This window comes from Barbus barbus, assembly GCF_936440315.1.
Source record: "Barbus barbus genome assembly, chromosome: 4".
Classification (NCBI taxonomy): domain Eukaryota; kingdom Metazoa; phylum Chordata; class Actinopteri; order Cypriniformes; family Cyprinidae; genus Barbus; species Barbus barbus.
The window spans coordinates 14,836,173-14,852,532 of record NC_136732.1 but is presented as its reverse complement, the minus strand read 5'-3'; the positions used below and the strand labels follow the sequence as shown (position 1 = coordinate 14,852,532).

The following is a 16,360-nucleotide window of genomic DNA, read 5'->3' as shown; positions in this document are numbered from 1 at the left end:
AAGTGCAGGCGTGCCAGGTGCCCCAAAAATGTTCTAGGTCTTTACGGGTTCATTCATGTATACATTAATAATATAGTAAAATTCTATACAAATACCCACATTTCTGCTACAATACCATGGAGCAGTTAGTGTTACTACAGTAAATCCATAATAGGGATGGGCATTTCAGGCAAAAGTAATATTTGAAAATCGCCTGGTATTATTCGATTATTATTCGCACCCTCCCCCACATGCACGGACGCATAGGCTACAGTACACTACACACCAATAAATAGAGCGAGAGATTGAGACCATTCACACTTTCAATCTGTTAACAAACTGTTTAATTCATTAGGGAATAAGCTCTTAACTAAAGCTATAATGATTGTAACGTGCTGAAACATAATATAATATAACCGAATGTACGGCACTTATTAACATAATAGTCCATCGATTAGCATAAATCAACTACTCATAAGGCTAGGACATCAAAAATGAACATGAACATCCCAGATAGCAAGCACATTTGGGCCGATTCCGGCTGAAATGCGGCACTGTTTGCTCAGTCTCGGCATCGGTGGGAAGATGATGGGCCAGAGCCGTACCGACTCTACAAAAGACTTCTGACTAGGGCTGTGCGATTTGGGGAAAATATCTAATTACAATTTTTTTTACATATTGCGATTGCGATTTGATTTGCGATTTTAAATTTGCAAAGTCAAGCTTCAGCTCAATATTGTCAATAATGTGCAGGACAGTATGAGTATTGTTACCCTGCTGAAAACAAAAAAACAATGGAAACCATCACAGAATTTCTTATAGTTTCCATAAAAACCATTACAAAATTCCTTTTTGTTTTGGGCATTATTCCAATAGGAATTACTGTTGTTCTATTGGTTGCCATCTGCTAGATTACATCCCACCAATAGAATGCATGAAATACCAGTAGACACCATTATAGTTTACATTAAAACCAATACAATTCCCATTATAACCCTTAAATCCATTAAGTTTTCTATTGTGTTTTGGGAGGGGGGTTCTACTGTTTTTGCGTTTGTTTTTTTATGCAAGGAAGATTATAATGATATTACTACTTTTACAGAATTACTGAATTTCACAGGAAAGATTTGTTTATTTTTTATACATAAATAACTATTTCTTTAGTCAATTATTAATGTATTACATGTTACACGGGCTGATTTATTCATTTTTAAGTATTTGGGATTTTAAGAACAAGTGGGAAATGTGCTGAATGTTTAATTTCATCCAAGTGAAATTGGCAAGCAGTTAGACTTAATTTACATTCAAATTACCTTTTTTGTTCATTGTCTGTCATTTTGAAGCTGAAGTTACATACGTTTTTCTTTAGTTTTATTTTGTCTAACTTTCGATCTGACCCTTTTTAAATGGTGGGCGTTTACTCAGTTGGCTAGAGCAGTGCTGATCGGGGAGAACGGAGGTGCGCTCACTGTATTGATTAGTAAGACTGCCACTCAAGGCTGGCAGTCAAATGCTCTGGATCAGAGTAATATCGCATCCACATTGCAGTCTTTGCGATTAGCAAATCGCAACATCTCAAATCGCGATTGCGATTCGTTTTCGATTAATCGCACAGCCCTACTTCTGACTAACAGATGGCTTTTCTCTATGGGCCGATCTCGATTGAAAGCGTCGCACTCTGTGTAGTTGTGTGCATCTACCGTCGGCCCGAGCTCGTTTTGTCACAGGCGGGCCACTCCTAGCGCTAGATTAAGGATAATCAGCCGCCTGAGAAAAAGTTTTGACGGGTTAAATCCTGACGCATATCTAAAGTGCGCGCGTGAGACAAAGTGGTGTTCTTCTGTTGTTTATGACCGCTTTTAGGTGCGTTATTGGCAGCGCCACCCTCTGGTTAAATGAACACATCACCACCAATTCAGCACCGAAAACATGGAGAATTATTGTTTAAAAAAAGAAATTATAAAATTTAAAAAACAAATCGCACATCCTATTCGATATTTTATAATTAAATCTTATCGAATATTCAATAATCGTGACCCATCCCTAAACCATAAATGGCGATTTGTAGATTGAAAAACCTTCTTACTGTATCGTTGCTCAGTGTTTCTCCTGTCTGTCAGCGCTGTGTCATCCAGCTTTAAACTAGTTTAAATCACTGAATCTCGTTTTGTTTGCTGAATTAAATCGCTTCACACTAAATTTCACAGCACTGTTTAGTGCTCTCATGACCAAGACTCATCTGCTCTAGTAAGCACGCGCTGCCGTTTAAACTTTGATCCGAGTGGATAAGCGGTCCGTGTAGCACCCTTAGGTTACACTTTTGGCAAAAACAATATCGAACTCTTCATATTGTTTTATTTTAAAATTGCGATAATTATCGCTATCGATTTAGCATCCAGCCCTAAGTTAAATATAGAGTGAATTATTTCATGCCAATTTTAATGCAGCAAGTTTCAACCTTGCTGATTCTCATGTGTAAATAGCATAAATCAGTTCTGTCTACTAACAGCCATACAAATATATCCACCGCAAAATAAACAGAAAAGCAAAATCCCACATTTCAATGGCACACACATCACACCACCAGGCTCTAAAATGAATTAGTTATATTTTCATTTGATTAAAGATGTGGTTAAAATGTCACATTGTTATTAAACTGTTAAAGATTAACTACTTTGATTAGACATTATGATGATGGACTGGATTATTCCATGAACAGAACACAGAACGTGTGAAAAATCTAAAGCAGATTTCCTCTGAACAGGACACATGAGAGCTGAGAGTGAGCGGACAGTACAGACACGAGTGCTGGCACTCAGCTGTGGACTGATCTCACACACTTCACCTACTCTTGTGACTCTCATAATCTGTGTGCAATGCAAACACACGCCACACTGCCGACAGCACATCTATTCACCTCAGAACAAACACAGCAGATATGGAAACCCGTGATCGCTCTGGCAGCCTGTGTGATGTTATTCACAATATTTCAGCTGCAAACTCCATCGATCGACTGATTTCTCGATATGAACCCAACCTCTCAACACAAGAGCATTCACTAGTGACAAAAGCACAATGCGAGCAGTACACTGGTTTCCGATTGGTTTCCTGTAAAACCACAACAGTCAGACACATGCGATAGCCACAACTACCTTTCTGTGCAATCCTTCCTTCAAATGTCTGTAAAGCTCAAGCAGGCATAGATTCATGTTAAACACTGTCTTGGTTCAATTCATCAGTTGTTGATTGAATTGAGGAGGATCTGAATGTGAGCTTGAGGTTGGTTCTTTCTGTGCAATCTTTCATTCAAATGTCTGAAAAGCTCAAGCAGGCATAGATTCATGTTAAACACCGTCTTGGTTCAATTCATCAGTTGTTGTTTGGATTGAGGAGGATCTGAATGTGAGCTTGAGGTTGGTTGTAAGAATGGAACTAATTGGCTGGAGAAATTACAAGAGAAGTCTGTTTCACCGTTAGATTAAGTTGTGAAATTACAGGGGGGAAAATATATATAACCATGGATGAATTGTTCACAGTGAGATCAATATTCTTGTGAAGAATGAATGAAGAACTTACTTTTAACTTTTTTTTATGTATATGAAGAATCCAGTCATGCAAATGTAAGCAAACGGACAAAGAATTAAATGCTTAAACTACTATGCGTTTAGTGCTCCAGCCAGCAGCCACTTAGGTTTATTTATTTGTTTGGAATTGTGTAAATGTAAAAACGGGGAGAACTTACAGTGCTTTCATGATCTTAATGTACATTTCATGGACATGAGATAGTCTACGTGTGAAATTACATGAGCAGCAGAGCAGGATAATGAAATAGTAATGATAATGATAGTTTACCCAAACATGAAAATTTACTCAGACATTTGTTTAAATAGTTTTCGCTTGCTTGATCTGTGCAGATTTCTCTCCTGATTCAGAAGAGACAACTTTTCAGTGGAGAAGGCAATATTACAGACAAAGGTCTCGTATTTTAGTTAAAATGTCTTAATGAATTAATGATGGTTTCATTAACTGATAGACAGGAGTGGTGGGGATTACTGTGATGTTTTTATCAGCTTTTAAGAAATTCTCATTCTGACGGCACCATCCAATGTAGTGGGTGAGGGTGTGTAAATTTTTAGCAAATGTTCATTTTAGGGTGAACTATTCCTTCAAACATGACCGATACGTCACCCAACACAACTATTGTAACTGAGCTCCACTGAAATATCCAAACCAAACAACAAACAAATGCTAACAGCAATAATCTGCAGTACAATATTTCAGGCAGAATTTCCAAATGACCAGTCAAAATCCTATTTTTTTTGTATGAACTACCTTTATTTGAACAAAAGTTTCTATTATCCTTATTTCTATTATATATTTTTATATATATATAAAAAAAATAATGGCTTGACATTAAGCATTCTCATGTGGTTGTCCTTTGGACAAGTAAATTTGTCATTTACTTGTCCAAGCATAAAAGTTACTTGGCCGGAGAGAGAATTTTTTTGTTTTTGAGTTATAAATATAATTATATAACACATTTAGTTTATTTAGTTAAGATTTTTCGTTTTAAATAAAATAATGAAAACAATAATAAAGTGTGATAATACTGTTGTATTTTAAAATAAAAAGGGAAATATTAATTACAAATACAATTATTTTATATACGTATATTTATATATATATTATACACACATATATATACACATATATACATACATATATATATATATATATATACACACAAACACAATAAATCAGTACAAATAATTTTCATAAAGCTCAAATAGCTTTCAGTTTACACTAGTGCGTGCTCGTTTTAAAACGCATAGCTCAGACAGAATCATCATTTCTATTCATTTATTCTAGGTTGTTAAAGACTTCAAGAAATTTAAAATCTTTATCCACTTTCATAAGTGGATGTTTTATTTTCTTTCACAATATGTTTTATTGTTATTAAATTCTATGTTGTAGTATGTCTAATTATTTGAATGCATAAAAAAAACTACTTAGTTTATTCAAATTTATTCTTAAAACAGCCTTATGAAATGTTTTCTTTTTCCTCAGAAATTCTGTGTTCTGTATCTGGTTTTCAAATGAAGGCATAAAACATTAATTTTTCTTTTAAATTATTGAAAATAAAACTATTTATTTTGGCAAACAAAATTTTACTATTAAAATTAAAACATGGAAGAAATGTTGTGTGATCATTAATTAAAAAAATAAGAGTTTTAATAATTTTAATAGTAGCCTAGTAGTAGCAGTATGCAGTACAGTACACTCTGCTGGACAATATTAATTTATTTCTGCCGCAGTGTCTTCCAAATTAATCCGAACTTTTATTTTGACGGGTTTCCGGGAATACTTTACAGTTCTGTGTGTATATGATATGACGCAAGTTTTACTCAAATCAAACGGTAAAATGCTCATGAAGTGACTCTCAGAGCAGTTCTGGAGATGTTGTTCATGTGTTTATGTCCTCATTTAGTGAGACGGCAGACGCTGAAATGTCACGCGAGCTTCAGTCTGTGTCAAGTAAGCGAAACTGCGCGATATAGAGAGCAGACTGCTCCGTACGCTTTCGAAACGCTCTCGCGGATGTCAAACACTGATCAATCAGCACCGCGTCACTTCTAGTCAAACACACCTAGTGCTGCAGGCTTATTGGCTCACTGACGTTAATGAGATTAACCCCTTAGGTATCGAAATTTGGTACCGAACAACAAGATGTTTTTTGATACTCGGTGGTATCGAGGCAATTCGGTCGGTGCCTAAAAAGTATCAAACTCGATACCCAGCCCTACCGATCACGTTATTATTGCAGAGCATATTCAGTTTATGCTCCGCTTGGATCGCAGGTGGATTTCCCTCACTATATGAGTGAGAGAGCACTGCCGGTGCATCCAGTTTTGGGTTTTGGTTTCCAAAACTGGACGCTCTCCCTCTCTCTCTCAGATATTACAAGTGCGTGTTATGCAGAAACATAAATCTGCACCTATGGCATGGAGGATGAAACAAAACCTTGTCGGAGCCACAATGCGGCGCAAAAGTGTGCAGTGTGTGTGCTTGCCGCGCGTCTACATAATTTTCTATAACGAACTTTCAATTATGAAATAACGAACCTGAGCGTGCAAAAGACTTGATGTTAACGGCTATTTCTTTGTGTGGTGCTCCGTTTTTATGATGAGAGGAGTAGAAAGGTTGAGAAAGCACTCCAGGTAAATTTTGAAATGTACCAGGTTTATATTATAGCGATCGATCTGTCTAGTTTTTTTTCTTTTTCTGTTTGATAAGCCGTTAAATGTGTTTGTTTACACACAGAGAAAAAGAAAATTGTAAGCTTTTAATAAGTCCAAGAATACAAGGAAATACTGTTGCGCTCAGATGAAGGCTAATGGTAAGTCCAGGTGCGTGCAAACCAATAGAGTCCAAGTCCAAGAATAAAATGATTAATTTAGCCAACTCAACATGTTAAAATTTATTTACAGAACTTTTTTTTGTTGTTTTCTAACAGTTTGCACTTGAATAAAAGAAAGAAAATTTGCACTTAACCTTTTCACAGGCATTTTGTTTAGACAGATATCGTGATGTATCATTATAGAATTTTCTAGAAATATATAGATTATCGCAGAAACGCTGTATCGTGATGTTATCGTGAGCAATGTATCGTGATTATATCATATCGTGAGGTACCCTGCGATTCCCACCCCTAATATATATATACACATACATACATATATTAGGATTGAAAATATCCATCATAAACCACAGCATTTCACAGAAGCTGCCCATACACCGACAAGCTGAACATAACCCACAATTTCCTGTTGCTTTAAGGCTTTGATACTTGATAAGGAAAAATGGCAAAACTAAGTGAACCGTCATGCAACAAGTAGTAAACCTTCCAAAATCCAAGAAACAAACTCCACCAATTTCTTACTCCCCCAGTTGTAGTGGAAATAATAGGTTGAAACTGAAACTACAGGTAACTGGTCGAAACTGAAACAATTTGTTTATCTGTATTCGTGTTAGCTTGCCTAATCATTACACCCAACCACACTGAACATTTTTAGGACGCAAGACATTAAAAAACAGCACTGGCGACTTACCTTGTTCATGTTTCCCGCTTGCTGGGGATTGATGGCATTGTGTGCTCCCATCTGTGGTGCACCCTGGGTAAGTGTCTCTGCCAATGCGCTGCCAGAAACGCTAACCCCTTGCCCGGCGCCCGGTGCTGCCTGCATGGCCTGACCCTGGTACTGCATTCCTGGAGCTGCCCTGCCTCTCCCGGCCGGCCCCATCACGCCATTCATCATCGGCCCCTGCGGAGCCATGCTCTGCCCCATGAGTCCATGAGCCTGGTTGTTATTGTTCAGCATGGCCGGGTTGAAACCTGCATTGAGGCCCATACCCGGACTGTTATTGCCCTGACCAGTAGGGTTGCCGACTGGCTTCGGGGGTTGTGTCTGGTGACCGGGTGAGCCCTGGCCCATGGGACTCTTCCCCAAGGCACCCAGTTGGCCACCCATTCCAGACTGAGGGCTGAGGTTTCCAGCCAGACCAGAGCCGCTCCCTGCCTGCAGGAGCTGGGACAGCTGCTTGTGCTTGGCAGCAGCATCCGAGGCGGTGCCCCCCATCCGGCTCCCCACCCCTCCGTCTCCATTAGAGGGCATGGACATCAGCCCCAGGTCTCCGTTGGGTATCAACTCATCTGGAAGATCATTTTCCAAGTCAAACAAGGACACAAAGTCTAGAAAAAGAGAGGAAAAAGATTTATCAGTTTGGTCCAAAAAAAAGCCAGTTGGGTTGATACTACGTTGACTGTTGGCCCATAAAGGGATAATTCAGGAGTACTCAACAGTAAGTTTTTTTTTTTTGCTGTGAAATAGTTTGTGAAGAGAGTAAATTTTGTGTCTGCCTCAATTGACAGGATTATAGATGGTGATAAATTTGATATGTAATGCAATTTATTATCAATAGTTTACCCTGCTATCTAAACAATGGCTTTGGCTCATAACAGTTAACTTTTCACTGACCATCTTGACTCTTGTTAACAATGAAATCAAAGTTTTGACCAATAAAAGTCACCCTTTGCACACACACACACACACACACTCAACTTTGTGTTTTGGTTTTTGAAAACTGCATGAGGAAGTCGATACTGTTGTAATGTCTTCTTATTCTCAGTGGGAAACGCTCAGATTCATGGCTAAAAATAAGAATCACTCCAGCCGCTCATCTGTTAGTCCTCGTACCCCCCCTAGTCTTCAACAGCTGCCTGTCAGTCTGGTCTACCTCCTCACCACTGAGACCAACACAGTCAGTTGTACAGTACAGACAGAGAACAGTGTGTGCTTATGTTTTAGGGTTAAAATAAAGAAAATTAGACTAACTTTCCAATCAAACACCAGATAAAAGATAACGCACTGTGAATCGGTCTGAACTGAAATAATGCACATTGATAAACTATATAATTTGATGAAGTTACGAACTCAAGATTAGAAAAATGACACTTTACAAGTCCAGTTTACAAGTTCATGCATTTAAAAAAACAGCTGGTTGAAGCACTGGTTATGAAGTTGAGTGGTTGTGCCCCTATAAACAATGGCTATAAAAACCACCAATTCATAAAAAAAAAAAAAAAAAAAAAAAAAAACATTTTACAGTAAAAACAACACTCATGGCACTCAGACTGAGAAAAATTTGAACGTGTACAAAGACCAACATTTAAAACATGGCCCAGATCATGTTTACTGACAACGCAATCAAAACACAAAATGCATTCTGAACGATAAGAAAAATATGATTGAAAATGCATGCCCTATAAAGCACCTGGAAAAAAAATCTGGATTGATCACACTAGTCATAAACAATAGTTTACTGGTACTGAATGAGATAACGGGTGCATGTGAATGCGGTTTGAAGGTGCTTCTTAAAAACCTGCTTATAAAACTTTTATAATGCTACTTTTTTATAATGAAAATGCAGAATCTACTGGTGACTTTATCACTATGTAGCCTTGAGTGAATTAAGTCCATAAAGCGAGAGTTCAGTCAAATTAAAATTGTCATCAAATACTCATCTGATGTTTTTCCACACCCATAAGACTTTCACTCACATTCGAAGCACAAATAAAGGTATTATATATGAATACTCAGATTTCAGTCCCTCAGGAAAGTTCATGATACAACCAAAAATTTGATGCTTTGCTTGGATGAATGAAAGTTTTATAGGTTTGTAATAGGGATGGGCGACATGGCAAAAATATCATATCACGTTTTTTTTTTGTTTTTTTTTTTAAATATCACGATTTCAATCACGATTCTTTATAATGTTGGTTTTACTATTTTGTCTGCACAGTGTACAGCCAAACTAATTTCCCTATTATAAAGACAAAGCCTTTCAAGGTAACAAAATATAAAAAAAGAATGGTGGATATTTAGGCCAAACAGGGCGAAGATAAAAATCTGTGTCATTATTTTTTTTTGTTATTAAAAAATAACAAAGACACACTTTACAAATACACATAATATACAAATAAAATAAACAGTGCTTTATTTTCAGGTACAATTAGGCATATTTAGCAGGAGCATTCAAGAAATTTAATGAATAAATATAACAATAAAACTCTAGATTGATTCCTATTAAAGCAACTGTATTATTTTTTTTTGTCAAGAGTAGCGTTTTGTTTTTTTGCGTTTTGTTGTTTTAACATTAAAAAATAAAAATTGTTATCTGTCTGTCGATTCTGTCATAGTGTTTTATATTTATACCATCATTTACTCACTCAAAATTAGTTTTAAACCTGAACGAGTTGCTTTCTTCTGCTGAACATAAATGCAATTTTGAAGAACGTGAAAAACCAAACAGCAACTGTTTGGTTACCCACGTTCTTCAAAATAACCTCTTTTGTGTTCAGCACTCGAAAGAAATTAATAGAGGTTTGGGACAACATGTGAGTGAGTAAATAATGACAGAAATTAAATTTTAGGGTGAACTATCCCTTTAATGACAGTCGGCTGCATGTTTAGTACTGTCCCTTTAAGATCTGTACGCATGTAATATACAGACACGCAGTCTCGGCTGTTTACTTTCATTTTAGACATAACCAACTGAGTCTATATGTAAACCTTGTGTGTTTTGACAGTATTAGTTCAAAAGATAACTTAGTTGAGTAATCAGGCGCTGTTAGACGGGCGTTTTAGTGAATGAAAAGCTTAACCGGCAAGGCTTTAAAACACGCAAATAATGTACTTTTGTGATTGCGAATTAAGTGCAGTGTCCCGTGAGTGTAACTCTACCGCCGCGTTAACACTGATGTGAATGTATGTGGCGCTACACAATACATAGAGACGACGGCGCCAGAACTGAACTGATAGAATGTGCGCTGTAGCACGATACTACGATATTTCTTCAAAAGCAGATCGTGGAGACATTTTTATCGTCCATGATCAAAAATCGTCATATCGAACACCCCTAGTTTGTAACAATATAGGGGGAGTATTTGATGACAATTTTTTTTGGATAACCTAACCCTTTAAATATCGAATAGTGCAGGAATCACATGGACCACTTTTATGATGCTTTCAATAGATGGAATTACAGAGTTGCCAGGACAATCTTCAAGGAGATTTCATAAAATTCAAGGAAAAGTCATTTATAACAACATGAGGGCAAGTAAATGACGGTTTTCATTTTTGGGGTAAGCAAACTAAATTTTATATCATTTATTAACTAATAAATATCATGTCAACCCAAATATCAGGTCCTCATCTTTGTGTTTCCGCAAAAGCACTATGTGATTGAATTCAGGCAGTTGCTCAAACGGCATCAGATCTCGTCTGCGTTGCGATGTTCTCCCCAAAGCATCCTTCCCCAAATCAGTCATGCTTCAGCCGAGACATTAAACCACGCAGCGAGCCGTCTGCCTGAAGCTGGTGGAGGGCAACGTTTACACGCTTGGCTGTGTTTGTATGTACACTAATGCAAACACGGCTGGAATAAAAGCGCACCCACGGCTGCCACACGCTCACAATAACAAGAGGAGGAACACCCAGCTGGCAAACAACACACCCACTGGAAGAGTCTCCAACAACAGCAAACGGCAAAAAAAAAAAAAAAAAAAGAAAAAAAAAAAAAAGTGCAAAACAAAAAAAGACCACAGAGACTTAAACCCACAAATTAGCATGCATTAGAGCCCTGCATTTCAGCCTGAGCCCGACGGGCCCCGACTTATTTACGCCCATAGGGCCAGGCTTCGGGCCAAAATTCACATCATAGCGCAGACGCGGGCCAGGCATCGGGCTTGTTTTAGGCTTCTCCTCTTTCTATATTCTAGAAATTCTATATTCTATATTTTTATCCATAAATTAAAAGAAACTAAGACAAGTTGATGATGGTAAACCAAACAAATATATTTCATAACCTATTACACAGAAACAGTCTACTCACGCACGCGCACACGTCACGCGCGCATATTTCCAGACGATTCAGGTGCAATGGAGAACATAAAGAGAAGAATCGCCAATGGCGAACTTAAAACTGTGAAAAACACTAGAGGAAAGACAAATTACTGGGCAGCTTTTCAAATAGTGACAACTTTAAATAAGCCAACTGGTTATGCACAATGCACAACTTGCAAGGCTGTGCTAAGCTACAATAGTAAGAAAACTGGATCATCTCATTTACAACGACATTGAGCGCGGCGGATGCAGTGGACCAGGCAGCAGCAGCAAACAAACGAGTGATTTCCTCAGCAAGGCAACTCCCTCTTCAGTGAAATCACAAATCACAGCTAAATGTGTGAATTTCTGCTGTTTGGAGTTTGGACATACAGCTATTTGAAACCGTAGCAGGGAGCGGTTTCATTCAGTTAGCGCAATAAATGTGGGCGCAACTCACGGTCGTCTGTCAGCTACAAGTTTGCTCCCTGACCCCACCACAATCTCCCGAAAGTGCAAAGAATTGGCGACTGCTAAGAGAGGGGACATAGTTGAAGAGATCATGGGGGTCATGTCTTTAATAAATGTTGGCATGACAACTGACATGTGGACAGATGATCACCGTAAAATAAGCTACTTGTCAATCACATCTCACTGTGTCACAACACAATATGGCATGAAGAGCAGGGTACTCACCACAACAAGCTTCCCAAACGAGGCAAAAACAGGAGACAACATCCGAAAAGAGTTGCAGCAGCAATTAGTCTCAATCCTTGGTTTTCACGCATCAGTAATGAATAATGTTGTCTGGGTGACCGATCAGGGGCTAATATTATTGCCGCTCTTCGCCCATACCGGCGACTGGACTGTCAAGACCACATATACAGCATTGTCCTCCGACATGCCTTGCACCCAGATGAGCTTGCAGAATCAGTCCCAGAAGTAACAGGGACCCTTCAGGCTGCCAAGACTTTAGTCCGATATCTAAAGCAATCTGGTCTGACCAGCCAGTTGTCAAAAACTGTCAAACAGATGGCAGAAACCAGGTACAGCACTGCATTCATCACCCTGGAGTCAATTGAGTCAGTCTACTCTAAGTTACAGGAGATACTTAAGAGCCGCGGTGAGAGCCAGCGACTATACGATGTGTCGCCAGATGTGCTGGCCTTCCTGGTGCAATTTCTGCACCCATTCTACGACGCACAGAAGGAGTTGGAGGGGGATAAATACCCAACACTGAATCTCATCGTGCCCTGGCTACACAAACTGAAACGCCATTGCCAGCCAAATGTGTCGGACACTTCTTCCCAAGCAATTATCCGCCAACGACACCTTGAGTGGATAACAAAGAAAGTCCACATCCAGCCACTTCACAAACTGGCCATATTCTTCATGCCGTTGCGAGCAGCAGCCTGCTCATCTTGTTTTTTCAAAAATGCCTTTGTTCTGAGATGGTGATAATAAACGTTTAAACTAACATTGTGATATGCTTTAAGTGTTTTATTTTTATGAATTTTATTGTAGTCAAGTCAAGTGTTGGTTTGAGGTAAATTGATCAAACGTTGTATGAACTGACAGCTGGCCGCATGCGCTATTGCGCTTGATCGTTTGTCGTCACTTAAAAAAAAAAAAAAAAAAATTTAATGAACAAAAAAATGCTCCAAACGGTTTTCTAAATTAACATAATAAAATAACGAAACAAAATATATTTGCTTTGCCATTATTTACAAAACTGAACTAATTTAATAGATGAAAAAGCATAAGAACTATAATAAGGGGACAAAAACGACAGGCTCGGGTCGGTAATTCTGACAAGCTGTCGGACAGGGGCTGGGCTAGGGCCCAGATTTATGGCCCGTGCAGGGCTCTAGCATGCATACTAGAGGACACGTGCATGTGTTGCCGTTCTCACACCAGCGGTCCACATTACAGTCAATGCGGCTCACAGCTACACTACAGCTGCAGACAGAGTAGTGACCAAGAATCGATGCTGTTTTCAGTTGATGTGTAAACAAAACATTAAAAGGTTTGTTCACCCAAAAGTGAGTTCTATCATTAATTACTCTCAAGTTGTTCCAAACTAGGCACAGATCAAGTGGTGTTTGATATCCACGAGAGTGATTCGAAAGCATACGGAGCAGTCTGCTCTCTGTAGCTCTTGCGGTACTGTAATACACCGATCGGTCTGCACAGTCAAAAACACCTACTAGTATCGAAAATCTTTGGGCGATACCCAGCCATATTTGTTATTTTATATTAGGCATAGCCTATAGCATGGTGTATTATTCCTTTTGTTAATAAAAGTTCTATGATTTATATTTAGGCTAAGTGAGTTTGACCGTTTTTTCTTGTTGCTTGAATTGCATTCATGCAATTGACACCGAATTGCTGCTAATTCGAAAGAGCGCACAGTTTTTACAAGCTATTTATAAGCGAAGGAAAGTGAGAAAAAGAGGGAATAAAGAAGTAAGAAATAAAGGAAGAATTGTTGAATAAAGTCATTATTTTAGTTTTCTTTGGACACAAAGTATTCTCGCAGCTTTGTAAAATTACGGTTGAACCATGATGTCACATGAACCATTTAACCGATGTCCTTGTTCCGTTTCTGGACCTGGGAACGTTCTCTCACTCTAACTGTAAACAAACAGCGTCATCAGCTCCAGTATCGCGCCCGTGTATCCATTGTCATGCGACAGAGAGGTCGTGCTCTATAGACAGTCGTAAACGCGCTGACAGCCGGTTACCCAGGCTGTGGATTAACGGTAATACTGTTGTAAGTAGTGTTCATTTTCTTGTACAGACCGATCGTTTCGCTTCATTAGATCTCAATGTATTGCCAGGAGCCACGGGTATTGATTTGGTCTTGTTTTTATGTTTTGTTTTTTTATCTCAAAAACCGGCAGCTGCTGACTTGCACTTTATGAATCACAAAGGACAACGGTTTCACCTAAAAATCTTCTTTACAGTTCTACTGGAGAAAAAAGTCACCCACACCTTGGATGACCTGAGTGTGAGTAAATGAACAGCAAATTTTCATTTTGGGGTGAACTATCCCTTTAATCACAGTATTGCCGCTCTGACCAAAGTGCGCATGTGCTTGTGACAGACATCAATAGGGCCTTTCGCACCATGGGAACCTTTTCATAGCATCCAAATTAATTGTGGAACTACCCACTTTTTAGCGTGTTCGCACCGCAGGAACGGTTTTAGTTCTAGGAACTTCGTTTGGAGGAACTAAATTAGCTCCGAGTAGGGTCTAAAACAGTTCTAGGAACTATGAGTGACGAAAGTGTACGCTGATTGGCCAAACGCACGCAAAACACTGGCTACCCGGCATTTTTAAAAAGCCATGTAAAAATATTTACTCAACGAACATGGAAAACAGCGATAATGGCATTTACCTGTTGTCTGCAGTGTTGTGTTCTTTTCTCAGCTTTGATGATATGTAACACTGCAAGTTGTCACCGAAATTTAGTTTTAGCCCAACTTTTTCCTCTTGCAATCGTGTAAATTGTGCGTTTACATTCCATCTCCGTTATCACGAAACCCACGACACACCACTAAAACAGCTCTGATCACTGCATCCTCCATTCACCGGTTGTTGACGTTTGTCAATGCCACGCAAAAAGACATCGCTGTCAGCCGCTTCAGAGTTCCTGCTGCCCGTGCAAACGCAACCAGGAAAATGGCCCGAGGGAGAAATTGGTTCTCTAGGAACTACCCTGCTGGCTAGTTCTAGAACTACACGGTGCAAAAGCCCCTAATGACGTGAAACGCACCTGTAATAATACGCAGACTAGAATTGATGGCGGAGAAGAAATCATCGCATTTCTGGGAAAAACAATGTGTTGCCACCAGTCTCTTAGCCTCATCCAGAAACGGCGAGTAGAACGCGACGGCAATGTAGGCAAACAAATTGCCATCACATTTCTATGGCGCCAAAAAAGCGTGGAATACAACCATACAAAATTATTTTTCATTAGACGTAAATAAATTAAAACAGCGGCCAGCAACATACCTGCTCTTTCTGAGTCCATCTTTTGTGCTGTCCAGTGGGGTATGTCAATAATGGCAGTAAAAAAATAAACCACAATTCTTAGCAAATAATAAGAATAATGGAAATAGGAAATAAGAATAAAAAAAAATTACTGCATTACACTGTATTACATATTTATATTTTACTTAACCTGTTCTTCAATATTTAAAGGGATAGTTCACCCAAAAATGAAAATTACCCCATGATTTACTTTGAACTATACTTTTAATGTATGTTTGAATTAAATTTACATTTTAGGATAAAAACTGCCTTTTGTGCTATTTAAAATGTTGTTTACAAATCACTTACAAATAGCAATGTACAAACTGACAGGATTTATTGTACCTTTTACAGCATTAGTTGAGAGATTTTTATTTTTACATGTACTGCACCTGATTGCCAAATGAATCCGTATAGAATCGAGATCAGAACTAATTGTGAAATTTGTCTCAACACCCAGCCCTATTAGCAACTATCCACGACTCCACTCTCGCATCACGATTGCGGCTTTTGCGCAGCAAACACCACTTACGTCAGATTTAGAAAATGGCTAGTTTTGTATCAAATAAACTTCATAGTGTACTTAAAGTTGCATGTTAATCCAAAAACATGTGAGGAATTAGGGAGACAGGAAATAACGGATCTCTCCACTCTGAGCTGTGGAATTTCCTGATGCGAGTCTTAAGTTATGCTCTTAAACAAAATGCTACTTTCTGCAACACAAAACATGCTGCTTCACAAGAAACCCAATAGGATGTCCCCTGAAATCCTAACCAGAAGGCAAGCTACATTCGGCTTACTAAAACAAGACTACTAAAATTACTAAATGTGTGTCCATTTTTCTAGTGCCTATCATTAGATTTTAAACAATTTCACATTTGAATAAGAAATCATCTGGAGAATG

General features: G+C 38.5%; 1 protein-coding gene across 4 annotated transcripts in view; it reads right to left on the bottom strand.

Annotated features, from left to right (window-relative positions):
- Window positions 1-16,360, bottom strand: part of LOC306864149 (CREB-binding protein-like) — an 84,249-nt gene that overhangs the window by 65,254 nt on the left and 2,635 nt on the right. For all 4 annotated transcript variants that reach the window (XM_079407891.1, XM_079407893.1, XM_079407892.1 and 1 more), the window contains exon 2: window positions 7,089-7,729. In XM_079407891.1, coding sequence (XP_079264017.1) covers window positions 7,089-7,729 — 641 coding nt within the window. The remainder of the gene's footprint in view (window positions 1-7,088; window positions 7,730-16,360) is intronic.